Raw genomic sequence first — 17,349 nt, forward strand, 5'->3', positions numbered from 1 at the left:
TTTTGCCAGCACAGACCGGTCAGCTCGGAACGTGGAAAAGTGTCCCCGTGGCCAGCGTCCGTTGTCGATAATCCGCCGGCGTTGTGCTGAGGGTTGGGAGCTGACAGTGCAGCTGCAGCAGCAAATGCTTGCAAGTGTGGACAAGGCTGAGCGCTTGGCAGAGCCCGTCTAGGGATACTGACCTCCCCTGGGCAGGGACTGGCTGCGATTTTCACAGATCCTGTTGGGCTAAATGCTTTTAAAATCTTTTAAGTGCCAATAGGCAACCTTCAAAGTAAGCACAGCCCACCCGAAAGAGCTAGTAACCCTCCTCAGAGACAACAATCTGTCCCTCGTGCCTGAAAACCTTAATTTCACCGTGTGCTGCTCCTGATATTTTTTCCTTCAGTCATGCTATGGGCACGCAGCAGCCCCGAAAGTCTTACAAAAACATCACTCCAACCCATATTTTCTGTGGTCTGCTGCCCCCCTGACCTGCTCAGCCTCCCAATTGCCAGGTATTCGGACCAGAACCTCAAAGTGCGTTAAAATCACAGCAGGTACAACACTCGTCTTCCTACAGATGGAGGTACCAACACAGAAAACTGTCAGGTACTGGTTTTAAGATGAACTCTGCATTTCTGGCCTTTCTGGTGGCCTGGCAGCTGCACTTGCTATCCATTGGTCAAGAAAAGACCAACTTTCTAATAGCAGGAGACACGAGCCAGTCTTTTTATGCCGAGTGGTAAAATGTTGCTGTGAGCAGAAACATGTAGAGAGGAAAACCTGATGACATATAATCGTTACTGTGGACTGAGATTACTTATTAGAACTGGCAAAAGGGCAACAACGAACTTTTAATTGGAGGGATCAGAATTTTTCCTGCTCTCAGAAATGAGCCAGGTCAGAACAGGCAAAAAAGGAAAAAAAAAAAAAAAAAGTCACTTTTATCCGGGAAACTTTATAAATTAAAACGGCAATGTTGCTGAGAACCAAAAAATGCCAGGACTGTGGGGGAAGGAGTTGCCAAGCTACTGCGCAGAGTAAGCTCAGCTGTTTCTTTTCCTTATTTAACAACTATTTTGCCCTTGAAAAACAAAATTTAACGTAATGGAACCCCAAAGGGCAAGTGCTTGGGCAGGATGTTATTTGGACTAGATGATCTTTAAAGGTCCCTTCCAACCCAAACCATTGTATGATCTTATGATTTAGCATCACTAGGAGGCAAGCCAAGCCTAGGCAGGGCCTACACAGCTCTCTTGCTACAGGTATCAGTGGAATGAGTTAAAAAAACGAAAATAAAAAGAGCAGAAGAGCACCTCGGTGCCCAGGAATTCACCTTTGACTAGCTGCCATTTAGCTGGTGTCCCACCTGCCAAACCATGCCCTTTACAAAGCTGCTTATCTGAGGCTGCATTAGGGCTACCTGATACAATTAAGGAATGGAAAATTTTCACTAAGAAAAAGCCAGCAGTAACTATTCAGCTCCGTTGCTCAGAGGGAATATGGTTGGTGTGTCAGAGAGTCCAAAGGAAGGAGGCCACATGCTGCCTTATGGCACTGTCTTGGGACCATTCCCTTCAGATCTGGAGCACAGCGTGGCACTGCAAAGCCAGTCTGATACCAGAGGGAGGGAGAAGTCTCAAACTGATATCAAAGAAGATGGGGAAAAAAAATGCCAGCTAGGATAAATCCTTTCTGTCCAGGGAAAGCTGAGCACTTCAGCCCAGGCTGAGTTGGCTGTAAAGGATTTGGGCTAAGAACAAGAAATCAGTAGGGGAGGGAAGCCCCAAGTGTTCCCGGACAAGGAGAAAGAAGGCACATGTGTGCGTGCTTGTGCATACGTACAAGTGTTCTGGCAACTGCTGTTTTAGGCGAGAGCAAATCACTGCATTCAAAGCCACACACGGACTAACAGTTCATGTTGTGCACATGGCAGTGGCTGGTGTGTGCTCAGGGAGTGGCACATCTGTGTGGCAAAAGCATTGTCACCAATGTAGTTTAGCGGCACAGCCAAAGCATTGTTGCTGCAGCGCAGGCAGGTGCTCGCTGCCTGCTTCCCAGCTGGCCAGCTTCCTAAAGCACAGGGATTCGCACAGCATCCTTCCTCCCCAAGCGCACCTGCGTATGAGCAGGTGCACGCTTGGCTGTGTAGCCATGCCATCCTGGGTCCTGGCAGCGATGCAAAGTGTCCCGATGCCAGCGGTGCTGGCACGTGTGTGTGTGCGCACACGCCTGCGCACGTGTGCTGCCTTGCAAGGGCAGGAGCCTGCTTCGCCCTTGGATTTGCATCCTCAAGTGGGGCTGCCCGACAGGAGAGCCCGGGAAAGGCTTCACTGGCCTCAGGTCACCCCAGGGGTGAAGCGCTGGGGTAGGAACCAGCCGGGCGAGGGGGAAATACCATTTTGCATCTGGCACCTGCTCAGGCACCGGTCTGACCTGGCAGGAAACGCCACATGTGGCTGAGCTCCAGCAAAGTCAGCAAGGAGTCAGCAAGAAGGTGCCCATAGTCACGTCAGGGAAAAGCTCATCAGTCTGTCTGCGACACGCACCCACCCATCGTGCACACGCTGGCCAGGGCAGATTTGGCTTCCTCAGGAAGGATGGGCAGGCCACGGGGCCCTGGCCCATGTGGCACGTGCACTGGCCGTTCCCTTGCACGCTTGTGCTGTTTGCAGGTGCTGCCCTCTCTAGGAGCCAGCACTGACGCGGGGGTTTGTAGGGTTGGGGTTTGCAGGGCTGGGGCTGGCCGACCCCTGCAGAGCGGGCACAGCCGCATGCCTCGGCAGGGGTTTCACACCTGAACATATGTGGGTGCTGTTCTGCAGTTAGAGGCCAGGCGATGGTTTTAGTGCTGAGCAGTAACTCTGCATACACAACTGTGCTCAGTGCTGCAGAACAGTGTTACTGCCATGTCCCACGAGGCTGGCAACGTCTCAGCCTCATCCAGGACTGATACTGCCACCAAACCCACTGCCCCCGACCCCTCTTTCCTGCAAACTCACAAGCAAAGTCCAGCCTGGTCCTGCAGCCAGCATGCTGGCAGGGAGGGGGCTGCAGGTAAACTGGCATCCAGCAAAGCTCAGCATCGCCCCAGGGCTGCATCTGCTACATTCCAAAGCCCGCTGAGGATTAGTAACTGGCGCTAAAGCAGCTGTGGAGGGCAGGTCTCAGGCCCCAGCTACCACTGGTACAACTTGTGCAGAGCATGGCCTGGGCAGAAGGTGGCTACTGGCTTCCTCCCGCTGGGAATGATCCATCATTTGGGAAGTGGAGGGGACCCAGAGAGGGCCACGGCTGCAAAGATGGGCTTGGCAGGAGCCATTGCTGGAGGTACCAGGGATGGAGGATTCCTGGTGCACCCTGGTACGGCTGCAGGTGGGCAGGAGGTGAGCACACGCATGCACAGAGGGGGTTGTCACAGAGGGTCTCCGAGCTCCCTGCCAGCACAGGGTCCCTGCGGAAAGTGTGGGGCACTCATGGCTGGGATGTGCCTGTGGGAAAGGACATCTCTGGCAACAGGCTGGGGAGCATGCCCAGCTCCAAGGGACTCTACGGCCTCTGCTTATTGCCAAAGAAACAGACAGCAAAGCCAGCTTGTATGAAACCCGATTATTCAAATTTATTAACATCAAGAATTATGCAATGATGCTGTAGATTTTTTTTATTAACAAATAGAAAACAGACTGTATACAACAGTGACCCCTACAGCACTATGCATCCACAAGGTAAAAATGAATGTGTCCTCCAACATTACCAACCCTGGATTGCTGATTTCAACGTAGCTTGGATTCTTAACATTCGGAATACATGTGATAATACAATTAGATACCCTTCCACCACCTTTATTCATAACTCAATGCACTCAAAAGAGGGCTGCTCACTCCCCATCTTTAGTGCAAGCGTGATATAATAAGGAGTATTAATATATAGTACCATTAAATTAAGTCCAGTAGTCTTGCCACATTGGTTCATTAGAACGTCCTGAAGTAGCGGAAAGTACAATATTCTAGTGACTTTTAACATTTGCAGGATAGCAGAAATTATAGATACACCCAACCTCTGAAGCCATGTGTACTCCCCTCCCCTTCCCTGCAGTACCCTGCTTTCCAAAGAGAGCCGGCGCGGCTCTGCTCGGGGGACGGCTGGGCTTGTGCTCCTTGCCATTGTAAATGCTCTGATGCACTTCACTGGTGAGAAGTGACAGAATGGCGCTTGCACGCACGGAACCGCGGGATTAACAAAAAGGGCCGTGTCTCGCTCTTCCCATCCCCTCCCCGGGGAAGTGTGGGACCCACTTGCTTCTCCTGCCCCCTTCCCAGCGAGACACACAAAAAGAGGCTCCACAGCCTGGAGCCCGGGATTTCGGGTCTCTCACAAACAAGGCAACGACAACTCACGTCATATCGGGATCTGCCAATACACACGGTCACTGGATTGGTTGAACACGCATTGTAATAGGACTGAACGGTTTCCAGCTGACAAAGGGGACCGCTTCTCCGGTGACCCCACAAGCCCTCCCAAACCCAAACCTACTCAGGAAATAATGGGGCGGAGGAAAAGGCTAAAAAAATAATTGGTAGCTTAGGTCCAGTTCCATGAAATTTCATATTCTACAGAGGATTAAAAAGCAGCCTATGGGGAATGGAGCCGGGCAGGAACCACAAGCCAGCTGCTGCAAATTACCAAGGAAGCTGCACTAAAATGGGCAGAACCAGCAGTGACTGGGCTGAAATAAACACAGGGCAGTAAAAAATGTAAAAGCAAAAGGAAATTAAAAAAAAATCCCAACTCCCAAACGTTTGGCGGGTCCAGTTCTGCCTGGGCAAAACATTAAGACTTGCAAAAAATAAAAATAAAGAGAGAGGAGATTATAAAAACCACTAGTAACTATTTTACATGTTTAAAAAAAAGATCCCATTCCACCCACCTAAAGCCTCGCTGTGAAATGCAGTCGCGTGAGAGAGGGCGAGAGATGCACATGAGCAGAAATTCAGCCAGAGACTGGAAATGCTTTTGGAGTCGGATTCCCTCGTTTGGCGCTGGGGCGAAGTTCCTAAATGCCGTGGTCAGAACTGGTTGGCATGGAGGTCTGCTGCCGGGGCAGCACCTCCATCTGTACAGAAGGACTGAGGAATGGGCGGCTCTGGCTCAGAGGGACCCGTCTCCACTCCTAGACATCCCCACCGCGACTGGAGGAAAGCACTAGTTACGTTGCATAGTGGTCGAAGCTGCCGAGATACTCCAGTGCCGCTCTGTAGCACAGCTGGTACTGGTCCTGCAAGGCAGCAAGGGGGGCAGCGTGAGAAGCGGGGACCCAAGGACATCGGGCAGCAGGGCTGCACATCCAGAGCTGCCAGCTCTCCTCCCTTCTCCCACAGATCTCCCCCGCCTCGGGAAGGAGGGGACACTCACCTCTGTCTGCACCATGGCTGGCCGCTGCGTCCGCAAGGTCTTCACCGTCTGGAACATGTCCACCACCCCCTCGTAGCGCATCCTCTCCAGCACGATGCTGAGCGTGATGAACACGCCTGTGCGCCCAACCCCAGCGCTGCACAGAGGGAGCAAGAGGTGCCGTTAGAGACCCGCCAACCCCAGCGAGGCTCTGCAGAGCTCCTAGGAGCGGTGCAAGCTCATGGCGCATGGGGACGTGCTCAGTGGAGCCAGGAGAGGCCACAGGGACGTTGCCAGCCAGAGGTGCCCCCTCAGCCCCATGGGGTCCACCGATTCTGTCTCACCCCTGGGCCAAGCTGCCGTGGCGCTCTGCCCTGCCCAAGGACTCTTCTGAGGAGCTATGAATCAGTACCACCAGGGCACTGGGTTAATCCAGTCACCTGGCAGAAAGGCTGCCAATGGCACCCGTGGATGTTGGTGCCTCTTCGTCCCATCTGCCTCTTGCCAGCAGTATGCAGGAGGGGCACCAAGCGCAGGGGAGCTGGCAGCTGCCAGTCTGAGCAAGGTAGGGGACATCTCTGAGGGCTGCAGAAGGCAGAAGTGAGTGCTGATCTGTCCCCACTCACCTGCAGTGCACTGTGATGGGCCCATCCTGCCCAAACTGCTCCTTGGTCTTGTGCACCTGTCCAATGAAGTCGATGAAGCCCTCTCCTGTCTTTGGCACTCCCTGCTCAGGCCAGTCTGTGAACTGGAACTGGCGGATGGTCCGTGACTGGCCGTCCTGCAAGGACAGGGGTGTTAAGATGTGAACTGTGGGTGAGGAGACAGCAAGAGGGGCTGACCTGCTCTCAGACCCCCTGGCCCAGGCCAGGCGAGACTGTCCACAGGCCATGGATGAGCCCAGGCAGATCTTTTGCTGAGTGTTTGGGGCCTGCCTCTGCTTTCCCGTGTTCACCCCATGGCAGGTGAGCTGAGCGGGGCTTCTGGCCCTTGCAGGGTCTGTTGGGTCAGTGCCCTGGTCCTGTTTGGGCCCAGCTCCACCCCACGACCACGTTTACTGTCACACAGGGGTCCTGCACCTGGTCAGATGCTGCACACAGAGACTCCAGGTGCAGGGGAGCCCATGTTAAACACCTGCCCAAGTGTGCAGCACAGGCAAGGCACGGTCTGGTGCTGATAGGATCCCTGAGCTGCTCACCAGGGCTGACACAGCTGGCAAGGAAGGAACTTGTGAGAGGTGCAGCAGGTGGGGGGCAGCAGCCATTTCTGCCTGCAGTGCGAGGCAACACCTTGCTTTCTGGTTCCTCCAGGAGCTGCTGCACAGCCCTGTTGCTGGCCTGGGCAGGGCAAAGGTGGGGCAGAGGCGCAGGAACTGGGGAGCCAGCAGTTGCACTCACCCTGGCATCTGTCACCTTGAACTCCCGGAGGATGTACTGTGGCATGTTGTACTCTGCCATGGGGTCCACCACGAAGTACTGGTAGCGGGCAGAGCGCTCCGCGGGCCAGTACTGATGGCACTTCTCCTGTGGATGAGGAGCACAGTAAGACATCAGCACCCAGAAGCTGCTGCTCCTCCCTCCCACTCCCTGGGAGCGTATGTGGCTGTGGGGCCACAGGGTCAGCCACAGGACAGGCCGACAGGAGGCCGGCCCACAGCAGCTGGTGCTGGGGACAGACTAGGGTGAGCTGAGAGGTCGTGCCCACAGACAGCAGCCACACAGCCCCCTTCTCCCCCAGCAGGATTCGTACCCGGCCCATCTCGCGCAGCTTTGTCAACATCACCACGATGGTGGAGTTGTGCTCCCAGAGCATCCGCCAGAAGTCCTCCGTGGTCTCAGCCAGTGGTCCCTGCGTGGCGATGTAGGCCTTCTGCTGCCTGCGACGAACATAATGGTGCTTGGACCAGCTCCTGGGAGATGGGCAGCAGCCGCTCCTGGGGGCTGGTGGGCTGGGAGAGCTGGAGGCAGGGCCCCTGTGCAGCTGGGAGCAGGGCTGACAACACAGCTGCAGGAGGCAGGTCTCTAGGACTAGACACGGACTCAGGGGGAGGAACGAGCCTGCCCAGCGTGTGTCTTCTAAGTGCTCCCCACAGATGCAGCGAGCACCACTGGGTGCAGGATCCAGAAAGGCTGGTAAGTCCTTGCTGGGGTGACAGTGTCCCTAGCGCTGCTGCACTGAGAGCCTTCTTGGCACACAGCCCCACCTGAGCAGGCTGCCAGCACCCATCCAGGCTGGAAGGAGAGGCTGTGCTTGGGGACGATACCAGCAGCACCCCGGGGTTCCTGTACTTTTACTCTCTGCAGCACCCACCATCCCTCTCATTGCATGGGAAGACACAGAGCAACTGAATCAGGACACCTGGATCATGCACACCAGCTAGTAACTAGGGCAGTGTGGAAACAACAAATACCCTTTTACCAGCTTTTCTGAAGCTTCTAAATTTGTCCTTGGTTCTACTGTGAACCAGAGCATCTCTCAAAATGTCCTGTTTAACAGCAGAGCTTGATCTGCCCCAGCCTGGCCCCCACCCTGAAGAAAGCACCCCTGGTGCTCTGGCCTCTGAGAAGGGCGAGCTCCAGCGTGTTGGTTCTTTGCCGTGCTGCCTGTGAGAGGGGTCTGGCGCCGCACGGGTGGCGGAGGCACGGTCTGGCTTCACCAGTGCGGGGCGCCGGAGCCCGTGGCAGGAGGGGCAGCATCCTCCGGTCCGGCATTTCATCTCTCCACTGGTGCTAAAAATTAATGAACGTGCTGCAGGACAGCTGTAATGTGCAGGATGAAGACAGAGGCTGCTTCAAGGTGGATTTATAAGACATCATAAAAAGCAGGGAGTGGGGTTGCAGAACGAAACAAAAGAGCTAATAAAGATGCAGCATCAGTGATATCTGCAGGACGTTGGGCCAACTGATCTCTTTAGATAATGCCAAGAAGATTGCTTGGTTCAAAGGAAAGGCCGAGAAGAGATAACAGCGCTCTTCAGGGATGGGGTAGGTAGCACATGAAATGGTACCACCTGCCGTGCTGGCAGCCCTCCCTCCCTCTGTAGCACCACCAAGGGGCAAAACCAGCATCGCTCTGAATCAGCCCTGAAGCCAGGGCACCGTGGCTGCAGCCCCCCTGTCAGACACCGGCCTGCCTGCGCGCAGACATGTGGCCACGTTAATGACGTGGTGCTGGACAGCTCGGAGCCACACAGGCAGGAGGGAGCGAGCGGAGGCTGCTCTGTGACAGCTCTTCTCCAGCCCCTTCATCCTTCCCCATTACTCCATCCCGCCCTGAGGAAGCCTGGCTCACTGCAGTTTTGCTGGGTTGGGATGCTCCCAGGGTTGCTCCCCTTCTGCTCCCTGCCCACTCTGGCCTCCATGTAGCCCTTCCTGCTGGGAACCCTTCCTGGGCTCAGCTGCTGCAGCAGGGATGGAAGCACAGAGCCGCTGGCTGGCCTGCACCAACATCTGTTCCCTTTGGCCGTGCCTGTTGCTCCCAGGAGGTCCCCAGCTCATAAGAAGCATTTGGGCAGAGCCAAGCTGGAGGGGAACTGTACCACATCCATCATATCCCCCCACTCCTGCACTGGGTGATCCTACTGCCGTGGTGCACAGAGAGATGACAGGAATGAGCCTTGTATGTGCATTGTTGTGATTTGGTCTAGATTGTTGTTTGGGGATTGGCAGGGAAGGAGATGTGGCCACTGAGCTGTTTCCCTGCATTCTCCTCTCCTGGCACTTAGCAGCTGAGTGCTAAACAATGCCAGCAGTTAGATACAGAAACCGTAAGTATTATTGCCCCACTAGATCTTCATTTGTGCTTTCTAAAAGGTATCCTGGGGAGCAGAACCCAGTGACAAGCTCCCCAGTGTCCAGCACCAGCCCTGCCTGAGGATCCACAGACTCCCCCCAAAATCAAGATGTAGGGCAATGAGCCTTGGACTCTGCCTGGATCAGCCACACAGCGCAAGCACACTTCTACCTCTGGTTGCTACAGCTAGTGAGGGAGGGCAGGTTTGCCTTAGGTGCTGCAGATGTAAAACATGTGCCAAGGGATGCCTACCAGAAGACCCTATAAATCTCCGCAGGAACCAGCCCAGCCTCCCACTCCAGCCATGTGGGCATCTGTCTACAGCAATACAAGCCAGCCTGGCAGCTCACTCACTAGCAGTCTTCACGTATTGTAACTAGACACGCTGGAGCATCTGAGAAGATGGAAATAGATAAAATGCAATAAAGTGGTCCCCAGCCCACCTCTAGTCAGCCAAGACCAGTCCTTGGGAAAGAGGAAAAAGCAGCTCTGCCCAGGTTCCCAAGCAGGCAGGACAGGCTGGCCCAGGCACCTAAGGTGGCCCTTACCTGTACCCATCTATGAAGCTGGCATTGATGTAATCGGAGCCCTCGACACCCCGGATGGGCTGCAGACAGACTCTCGTCAGCTCGTATGGCATAATGTTCACGAGGCGGTTCTTGAATTTGTTACATGGGAGGTTGGCACTGATGAAACGTGAGGTATGTGCTTTAGAGTTGGCCAGCAGCTGAAAGAGGAGGAGACGTGTCAGGCCCCTGCTGGGGATGCAGCAGTCTGGGGGCAAAATCAGGACCCTGGCAGCAGGGCAGGCAGGAGTCCCTCTGGGCACGCAGCCACGCTCCCTCCTCTGACCCAGGGACAGCCGCTGGGGACCAGGTCTTATCAGACCAGACGAAGGGCTCTGCCGCCATGTTATGAGGAGGCTGCACCTGGCTGCTCTATTTCACCGTAATCAGTCTGGTTTTCAGTACCACGTTGGCCCCTCTGCTGTGACGTTGCACACCCAGGCATGGCACGGCCTCGCTGCTGGCTTCTGGTGCATGGCTGTAGGCGACACACAGTCCCACCTGGACAGACCTGCTGGCACAGCCCCAAAACCACACATAGTGGAGCGGGGACCCACAGCAGCTCTCTGACTGACAAAGGGCCAGGACGTGAAGCTTTGTGCCTCGCTGAACCAGAGACACAGGCCTGGTGGCATCAGGGAAGGAAAGCTTTCCATCTTCCAACAATGTCTTGCTATTTACTTCTCAGCCCAGAAGGACCCAAGAAAAATGTGAGAATTGTGACAGTTTTAGGTAAAGAAGGTCTATTTTGGGTTACTGTGAGACATTTCATGGTTCTCTTTGAGCCCTGTAAACTGGAGTCCTGGTAAATGTGTTGCTTAGATCTTGCTGGCAGAGGCATTCAAACAGAATTCCCTCTTTTTTTTTTTCCCTTCCCCAAAAGACTCTCCAGAGCCACCCTTCTCTCTATGTGTGGCAGCTGGTCCTTGCCAGAGGCTCCTTGCAGAAGGACAGGGCTGCTCTTTGGGGAGTGATGCAGCCATGTGAGGCCCTGCCATATCCCGGTCCCCAGGGTTTCCCATGCAGTGTACACTGCCAGGGAACAGTTCTATTACTGTTCTGAAGAGAGCCTTGGAGAAACAGCAAATGTTTGACTAGAGTTGAGCCTAATTCCGTGGCTCTCTTGAGGAGATTCTCAGGGCAGGTGTCACCAGGAGATACTAAAGCAGCATGTTCTACTGTCCCAAACCCAGGACATCAGCAGCTCTGGTAACCACAGGACAGAGCTGCTCAGCTATTCCTAGTTTACGCAGAAAGTCAATATTTTGCCTCTCCTGCTCCTTTGTCACTTGCAGGGAATCCCCAGGGTGAAGCTGTATTGCTGCAGTTCATTTCACAGCCTGCATGGTCTGCTGCCTCCCTGCATGAGCTATATTCCCCTCCATGAGTTCACTGGACTAATGCACCTCGTCTGAGAATATGGGTGCTTACCAGAGCTTGCTTCCATCTCCAAAGCTGTAATAAATATCTGCAGCTGGCATTCACAGATACAGATAGCAAAATGTGGGCTTGGCTTCTTAAAAACAGTGTGCCTTAAAACACTGCCTTCACCAATTCTAGACACTGAGCCTTGGCATTGAGGTGGTTAAAAGATAACAGAGCTTAGCATTGAAGAAATGAGACTAGAAACGTCTCACATATTTAAATGGGAGCCGTTTCTAGACAAGTTGTTCACAGTAACATCAATTATCACTAACACGATCTGCATCTGATTTCAGATGCAGCTCCTGCCGCACAGTGAACCTAGAGCAGAACGTGCTGCTGAGAACCGCGCATCCATCTGCCTTTTATATCCTCCCCAGAAGCTGCCAATCCAGGGGGGACCATGGCTGACACAAGCTTTACAATTCAAATGTATTTTAAATCACTGCCTACCTGGTTTAGAAACACACAACAGAGTAACTGCCTGCAATGATCCATGGCTCTCCCCTCTCAGCCCCTGGGCAAGCGGCCCGGTGGGGCTGTGTGGGCAGAGACAGGGTGCCGGGGAACAGGGGTGCCACTGACCTTGAATTCCAGCTCCATCGCAGTAACGCTCTCGCCTGGTGGCACCTGGGTCAGCTTCTGGATGTGAGCAAAGAGGTTGCGTGCAGGCACCTCAGTATTGCCACACGTGGCTGCCTCCAGCAAGGCCTCGTGGATGAAGATGTACTGGTCCTCTGTCTGCACCATGTAGTTGCGCTGAGAGCGCATGCATGTCACGTGGCCGTAGATGTCCACGGTCTTCTCATGCTTCATCCGCTCCAGCATGGCATCAATGACAATGAAGCAACCAGTTCGGCCCACGCCAGCACTGTGGGAACAAAGCACGTGGCCTGAGATGACGCTATTCTTACAGATGTCACGCAAGCTCTGTGCTTAAGTAAGCACCTGGGCCTAGAGCGCACAAAAGGGGAGTAAAGGCTGCTTTACCCCACACTGAGGGCTATGAGCTGAGCCCCAAACAAGAGGGAACAGGAGGAATGAGGGAGAGAGGCACTGGAGAATGTGGGAGGCTGCTCAGCCCTTCTCCTGTCCCCCTTTCACTGATGGAGCAGGAAGGACATGTTGTCACTCTGCTGGTCCCTGCGGTGGCTGGCAGCACCTCCACAAGAGAAGGAAAAATGTGTTTAATAGGCAGGAGAGTGACAGCATATGTGAGCGCGATATTGAAAGACCTCAAGTCCAGGCTGGGCCCCGGCACCGGTGAAGCCTGTAGTTTCAAGCCTGCTTGTTCCCTAACCTGAGTCACTGTCTCCTAACCCATAAAATGAGGACAGCCAGGCCGAGAGGGGAAAGCAGAAAGGTGAGGTCACGCATGTCCATGCTGAGCCCTTTGCTCAAGCACCAGATGCCTCTCCACGTCTGTTGGAAGGGCAGTAGCAATCCCCAAACTACGCACCCTGAAAACAACAGACATGCTGTCGTGACATGTAAACACAGGCAGAGATAGGAAGCTAGACATTTCCTCATTTATGGTGCAAGTCAGATCCTTAACAGGGCTTTAATACAGCTTGTTTGTGTGTTAATTATATCCCACTCCCATCTGAAACAGAGCATGAAGGAAGAGCGTTAAGCACTGCTGGTAAGGCGTATGCTGGTACAGCAATGATGGAGTGGTTTGTTCAGTAATAGTCCCCACTTGGCTGGTACAGATAAATCTTGCCTGGATAAGATGCTGAGCCTTAGTAGACTAATATTTTGCTTAAAAAGCTGCCTTTCTACCCTGCAAAAGAGTTCTACTGTAAATACTGCATATGAATGATTGTAGAGGTCACTGCATGCGTGTCTGTCAATGATGTGCCTCTGAAAGGTACCACCTACTTATGCTGGGCACAGATCACTTAATTTTTAAATGCGACTTGCAGTTTTGCAGGAAAAAGTGTTTTGTGAGGCTTTCCACACATCAGTGCTGTTTAATCTGACGGAGAGCAGCAATACAAATGTTATCACTGATGGTTGCTGTCCTGCTCCCAGCATGCAGTGCATGTGACCATGAAACCTTCCATGCAGGAACAGGAGACTCGACATTTAGGTGGACCGGTCAAAACCCCCGCAGCCAGAAGGCACGTGTGCAGGTGCAGCTTTGCAAACACACCGTCCTACCTGCAATGGACAACCATGGGCCCAGCATCTGGTGGGTTACAGGCCTTGACCCGTCGCAGGAAAGCTAGGATTGGGGTGGGGTATTCTGGTACCCCGTGATCAGGCCAAGCCATGAACTGGAACTGTCGCAGCTCTCGCTTCTCACTGGAGCCATTCTGTTGAACACAAAGAGGAGTTGTTTTGCATGAGAACAGTCTCATCCTGGGACAGGAACCCACTGATGGGGTAATAAGGTACCCAGCTGGCTGGGTAACAACAGGCATGTAATGCTGTGCGTGATCACGCATGTATTGGGCTTTTACAACTTAAAATTTGGAGGCAAAATGTAGGCTTCTTACAAGGCTTCTGTCTACACAGATGCTCTGGAAAGCCTGCTGATACAGAGAGCAGAGCAGCTCTGTGGGAGCAGAGCAGCTCTGTGGGAGCGGAGCAGACTGAAGGGAAGGTAAAAGACTCCTTTCTGCACAGCATGGGGTCACTACCCATGTACTTACTGCATGTTCAGGGAAAAACAGGCACTGGGCATGGAAGGGCCACAGTAGCCAGTTCCCTCCCTGCTCCTTGCATCATGGGTCTCTCTGGGATGGCTGATCAGCCCGTGTCTGCAGAGGCTGCCCCGCTCCTGTCTAGTCAGGGCTGTGATCCACGCAGCAATGAGACAGGGCTGGCTGGGTGACCGCTGGGGGTGAGATGCCATCCTGGGGCACGAGTGTGTCCCCATCGCACCCTGCTGTGCTCTCTCTGCTGGTGTGGCCCAGACTCAGTCACGCACAGAGGCAGCCGGCTGCAGAGCTTGTTTGCATTGCCGTGACACTCTGCTGCTAGCACTGCCTCCAGGGATTTCCAGACACTAATGAGGTACGCAGCAGGCAGGAGAGAAGGGCAGGCACACGCGTCAGCACGCCCCCTCCATTTGCATTATTAGTGACAGGAGTACTAAAAATTCACTGCTTCCCATGTTGTCCCTCTAATGGGAGGACAGCTGTTACACGTACACTCACCAGAAGCAAACACGGCCCCAACTCTGGGGCTCATCACATGGTCTGAATGTGTAGAGGAGAGCATCAGGCATCCTGGCCAAAATCCAGTGGTGGCCAGATGCACAACCTGCAGTCAGTTTCCCACTCCAGCCCAGCTGTGAGAAATGGCCCATGTGTGGACTAGCCACACGCTTGGCCAAGCCAGGCACAGCTGGTGGCCTCTGCCTGTGCGCCGAGCAGCACCCTGCAGTGTCGGGGAGCGGCTCTGCATTACCTGGAGCAGGAAGAGCCCAGCCAGCACCATACCTTGTACAGTGCAAAGGTGCGGACGGTGTAGGTGGCCAGCTCAACTGTGTCCAGCAGGGTGACCTGGATCATCCCGTAGGTTTCTGTACCCCGGCTTGGCCAGTACTGGTCACACTTTACCTGTGGGGAGGAGAAGAGAAAGGGTCAATGCTTGGCTGCTGGCTGGGGTATTTGGGGTGAGGAACAGGGCTTTGCCCTTCAAAGGGTAAAGACAGAAAAGAGTCACTGTGCAGGGGGACTCCAAACACCCCGATTTCCTTCTTCCTGAGTGTCCCAATCCCCAGCAGAAAGGCAGCGCACCCTGGGCTCCTTTCCACAAGATTCATATTCAAAGAGGGATTTTATTTTTTTTTTTGCTGGAGTCCCTGGTGGGAGGCGGCGAAGGGGGCCAGAACACCAGACACAGCAGCAAGAGCAGCACCAGGTATGAAGACAGTATGCAGCAATTGCTAGCAGTGATTTGTGCCTGCTGTAGTTTTTCTTCTCTGTCTCCTGTTTGGGAAGATGGGGGTCTTCAGGGCTGTGCTTGCAGCATCCCCCTGCTCGAGCTCTACCTGGATGGAGAGAAGGTTGGCAGCTGCGGGTTGGTGGGAGGAGAGCTGGTGAAGCAGGGCAGGGGAAGTGGTGGTTTCTCTGGGGAAGGCTCTGCTCCAAGGGCAGCTGAGGTGAGGGAGATGCAGCCTGTATCCCCACCAGCTCCCTGCTATCCCAGACCAAAGTCCTTGACCCACAGCACTGAGCTGAGACAGGACACACCTCTGAGTCCAGCATGGTACCCAACAATACAACAACAGGTACTACCTTTCCCCGTAACATCCGTAGTCCCTGGGGTGCCCCTGTCAGCGTGGCCCACCCTGGTGAAAGACGGGACACAGCCCACACCAGGCCTCCAGCCTGGATGCTGTGCTCACCGGGCTGACCCTGCCACCCCGTTCTGCACTGCCATAGGCTCAAGTGTATTGAGCATCCCTGAGAGATGTCAACCTGCCCTTCTGGCAAGTGGCACATCCCTGGAAATCTACATCTCCCAGGTGTTTCAAAAACTGTTCTGCAGCAAGGCACAGATGCCAGCTCAGACACAGACGCAACTTCTTCTCCCTCTGTGAGAAGACACAGACTATGGCCAAACCACCCCTTCAGCCCCTTCCTGCAGGCAGCACTGTCCCATCACAAAAACACTGCTGCTCCCAAAAGACCCCTTTCCCTGCAGCACCCTTTACCTCCCCCTCCCAACTCTGCAGCCAGAGCACTTTGAGCTACTGGCCACGGCTCCTGCTGTAGCCCACTTGGCAGAAAGCCCTAACACATCCCCAGGGCCCCATCCCTCTGCCCCCTTCACCTCCCTGTGCATCCCTCCCTGCTCACCTGCTGATGCCCTCATCCTCCTCCTATTCACAGCTCAGTATTTGCAAACTACTCCTCTGGTTTTGTTCTCTCCAGCCCGGAGCTCCCTATTTATTTGGCACCCTGAGCATCCCTACTTCATCTGGCACCCGGCTCCCCCGCCTTGTGGAGCCGTGGTGCCTGGCTGACAGGAGGAAGACTTCATTCCCACCCATGTGCACTGCACCGAAAATGGTTTCCCGCCCTAGGAGAGAGGAGTGAATGGAAGATCATCTGTGCTTGTCAAGGAATAGTAAACTTAATTATTAGCTGAGGGTGTTTACAGGGGAATGTGTGGGAAGGGAAACAACAGGCTTAATTAGAAATCAATGAAGTTCTGCCTTTTAATTGAAGATACTTTAAGCAGGGTGGGGCTTCTGAGAGCTAAGAGCCCTCATCCTGTACTCTGGCTGCTGGAGTGCGGTAACCTGGGGACAAAGGGATGCATCTGTCCCTGCTTTCTTTGGGGTCTGCTCTTAGCAAGTCTTGTGATGGCAGAAGCGCCTGCAACAAGGCTGCCCGATGGGGTACTGCAGGCACCTGCGTGCCCTGAGCAGCTCTGCTGCCTCCTGCCCAGGGCCTCCTGCACTGCCTTGGATCTGTGCTCCCCACATGGCAGGCCCTGCACAAATCTCATATTTCTCTTCCTTGCTTGGCACAGAGCAGCCCATTATTTTCACTGACTAGCTGCAAAGTGAACAACTCGGAGATCACAAACCTTATTTCACAGCTAAACCAATCCTACCCTCACAAGTGCGTGGCAGCTGCTTCTCTGGCCACCTGAGTTTGCCTTGCCTGGCTCGGGGATGATGTGGCCCCTCTGAAGAAGGGGTGGGGGGGGGGGGCGGGGGGTGGGGTGGTGCGGGGGGCAGAGAGCAGAAAGGCATCCTGCAAATGCTGGGGACAGCCACTTGCTGTGTCGCCCTCAGTGTGGTTTGCAGGGGACATTGCAGGGGACCAGCACAGTGTGTCCCCGTGCCTGAGCCCACACCTCAGGGACAGCGGACCCCTCCTGCCACCCACATGCTGCAGGGCTGTGTGTACTCGAGCACAAAACAAACTTCGGAGGAGTTCCCTGTGTGGGATAATAGCAGTGCCTGGGCTGGTAATTGAAAATTATTTATTCATGACCAGATAAGAGTCGGTCACATTTTCTGCCAAATTTACCCATAATGTTTATGCCCCATTTTCAAGCTCTGTAAATTTTATGCTTAAGCCGATGCACTGTGGCACTAAAGCAGATAAGAGATGTTTTCTTCTGGCAGTGCTTGCTTCTCATTAACTTAAGGAGCACAGTAATGTCCTGAACAGCCATTTATTGCAGCTTTTCTGAGTGGTTCTTGTCCCTCCCCTTCGATGCCCTG

The 17,349-nt window shown here is 54.1% G+C and overlaps 1 protein-coding gene across 14 annotated transcripts in view; it reads right to left on the reverse strand.

Annotated features, from left to right (window-relative positions):
* Positions 1-3,576: 3,576 nt before the first annotated feature.
* The window catches only part of PTPRF (protein tyrosine phosphatase receptor type F), a 391,114-nt gene continuing 377,341 nt past the window's right edge, over positions 3,577-17,349 (reverse strand). For all 14 annotated transcript variants that reach the window (XM_074876247.1, XM_074876260.1, XM_074876256.1 and 11 more), the window contains 9 exons: positions 14,603-14,722; positions 13,317-13,471; positions 11,739-12,024; positions 9,714-9,892; positions 7,123-7,249; positions 6,771-6,896; positions 6,000-6,154; positions 5,395-5,530; positions 3,577-5,257 (listed from right to left, as the gene is read on the reverse strand). In XM_074876247.1, coding sequence (XP_074732348.1) covers positions 5,189-5,257; positions 5,395-5,530; positions 6,000-6,154; positions 6,771-6,896; positions 7,123-7,249; positions 9,714-9,892; positions 11,739-12,024; positions 13,317-13,471; positions 14,603-14,722 — 1,353 coding nt within the window. In that variant the 3' untranslated portion in view covers positions 3,577-5,188. The remainder of the gene's footprint in view (positions 5,258-5,394; positions 5,531-5,999; positions 6,155-6,770; positions 6,897-7,122; positions 7,250-9,713; positions 9,893-11,738; positions 12,025-13,316; positions 13,472-14,602; positions 14,723-17,349) is intronic.

The sequence above is a fragment of the Strix uralensis genome, chromosome 8, assembly GCF_047716275.1.
Source record: "Strix uralensis isolate ZFMK-TIS-50842 chromosome 8, bStrUra1, whole genome shotgun sequence".
Taxonomy (NCBI): Eukaryota; Metazoa; Chordata; class Aves; order Strigiformes; family Strigidae; genus Strix; species Strix uralensis.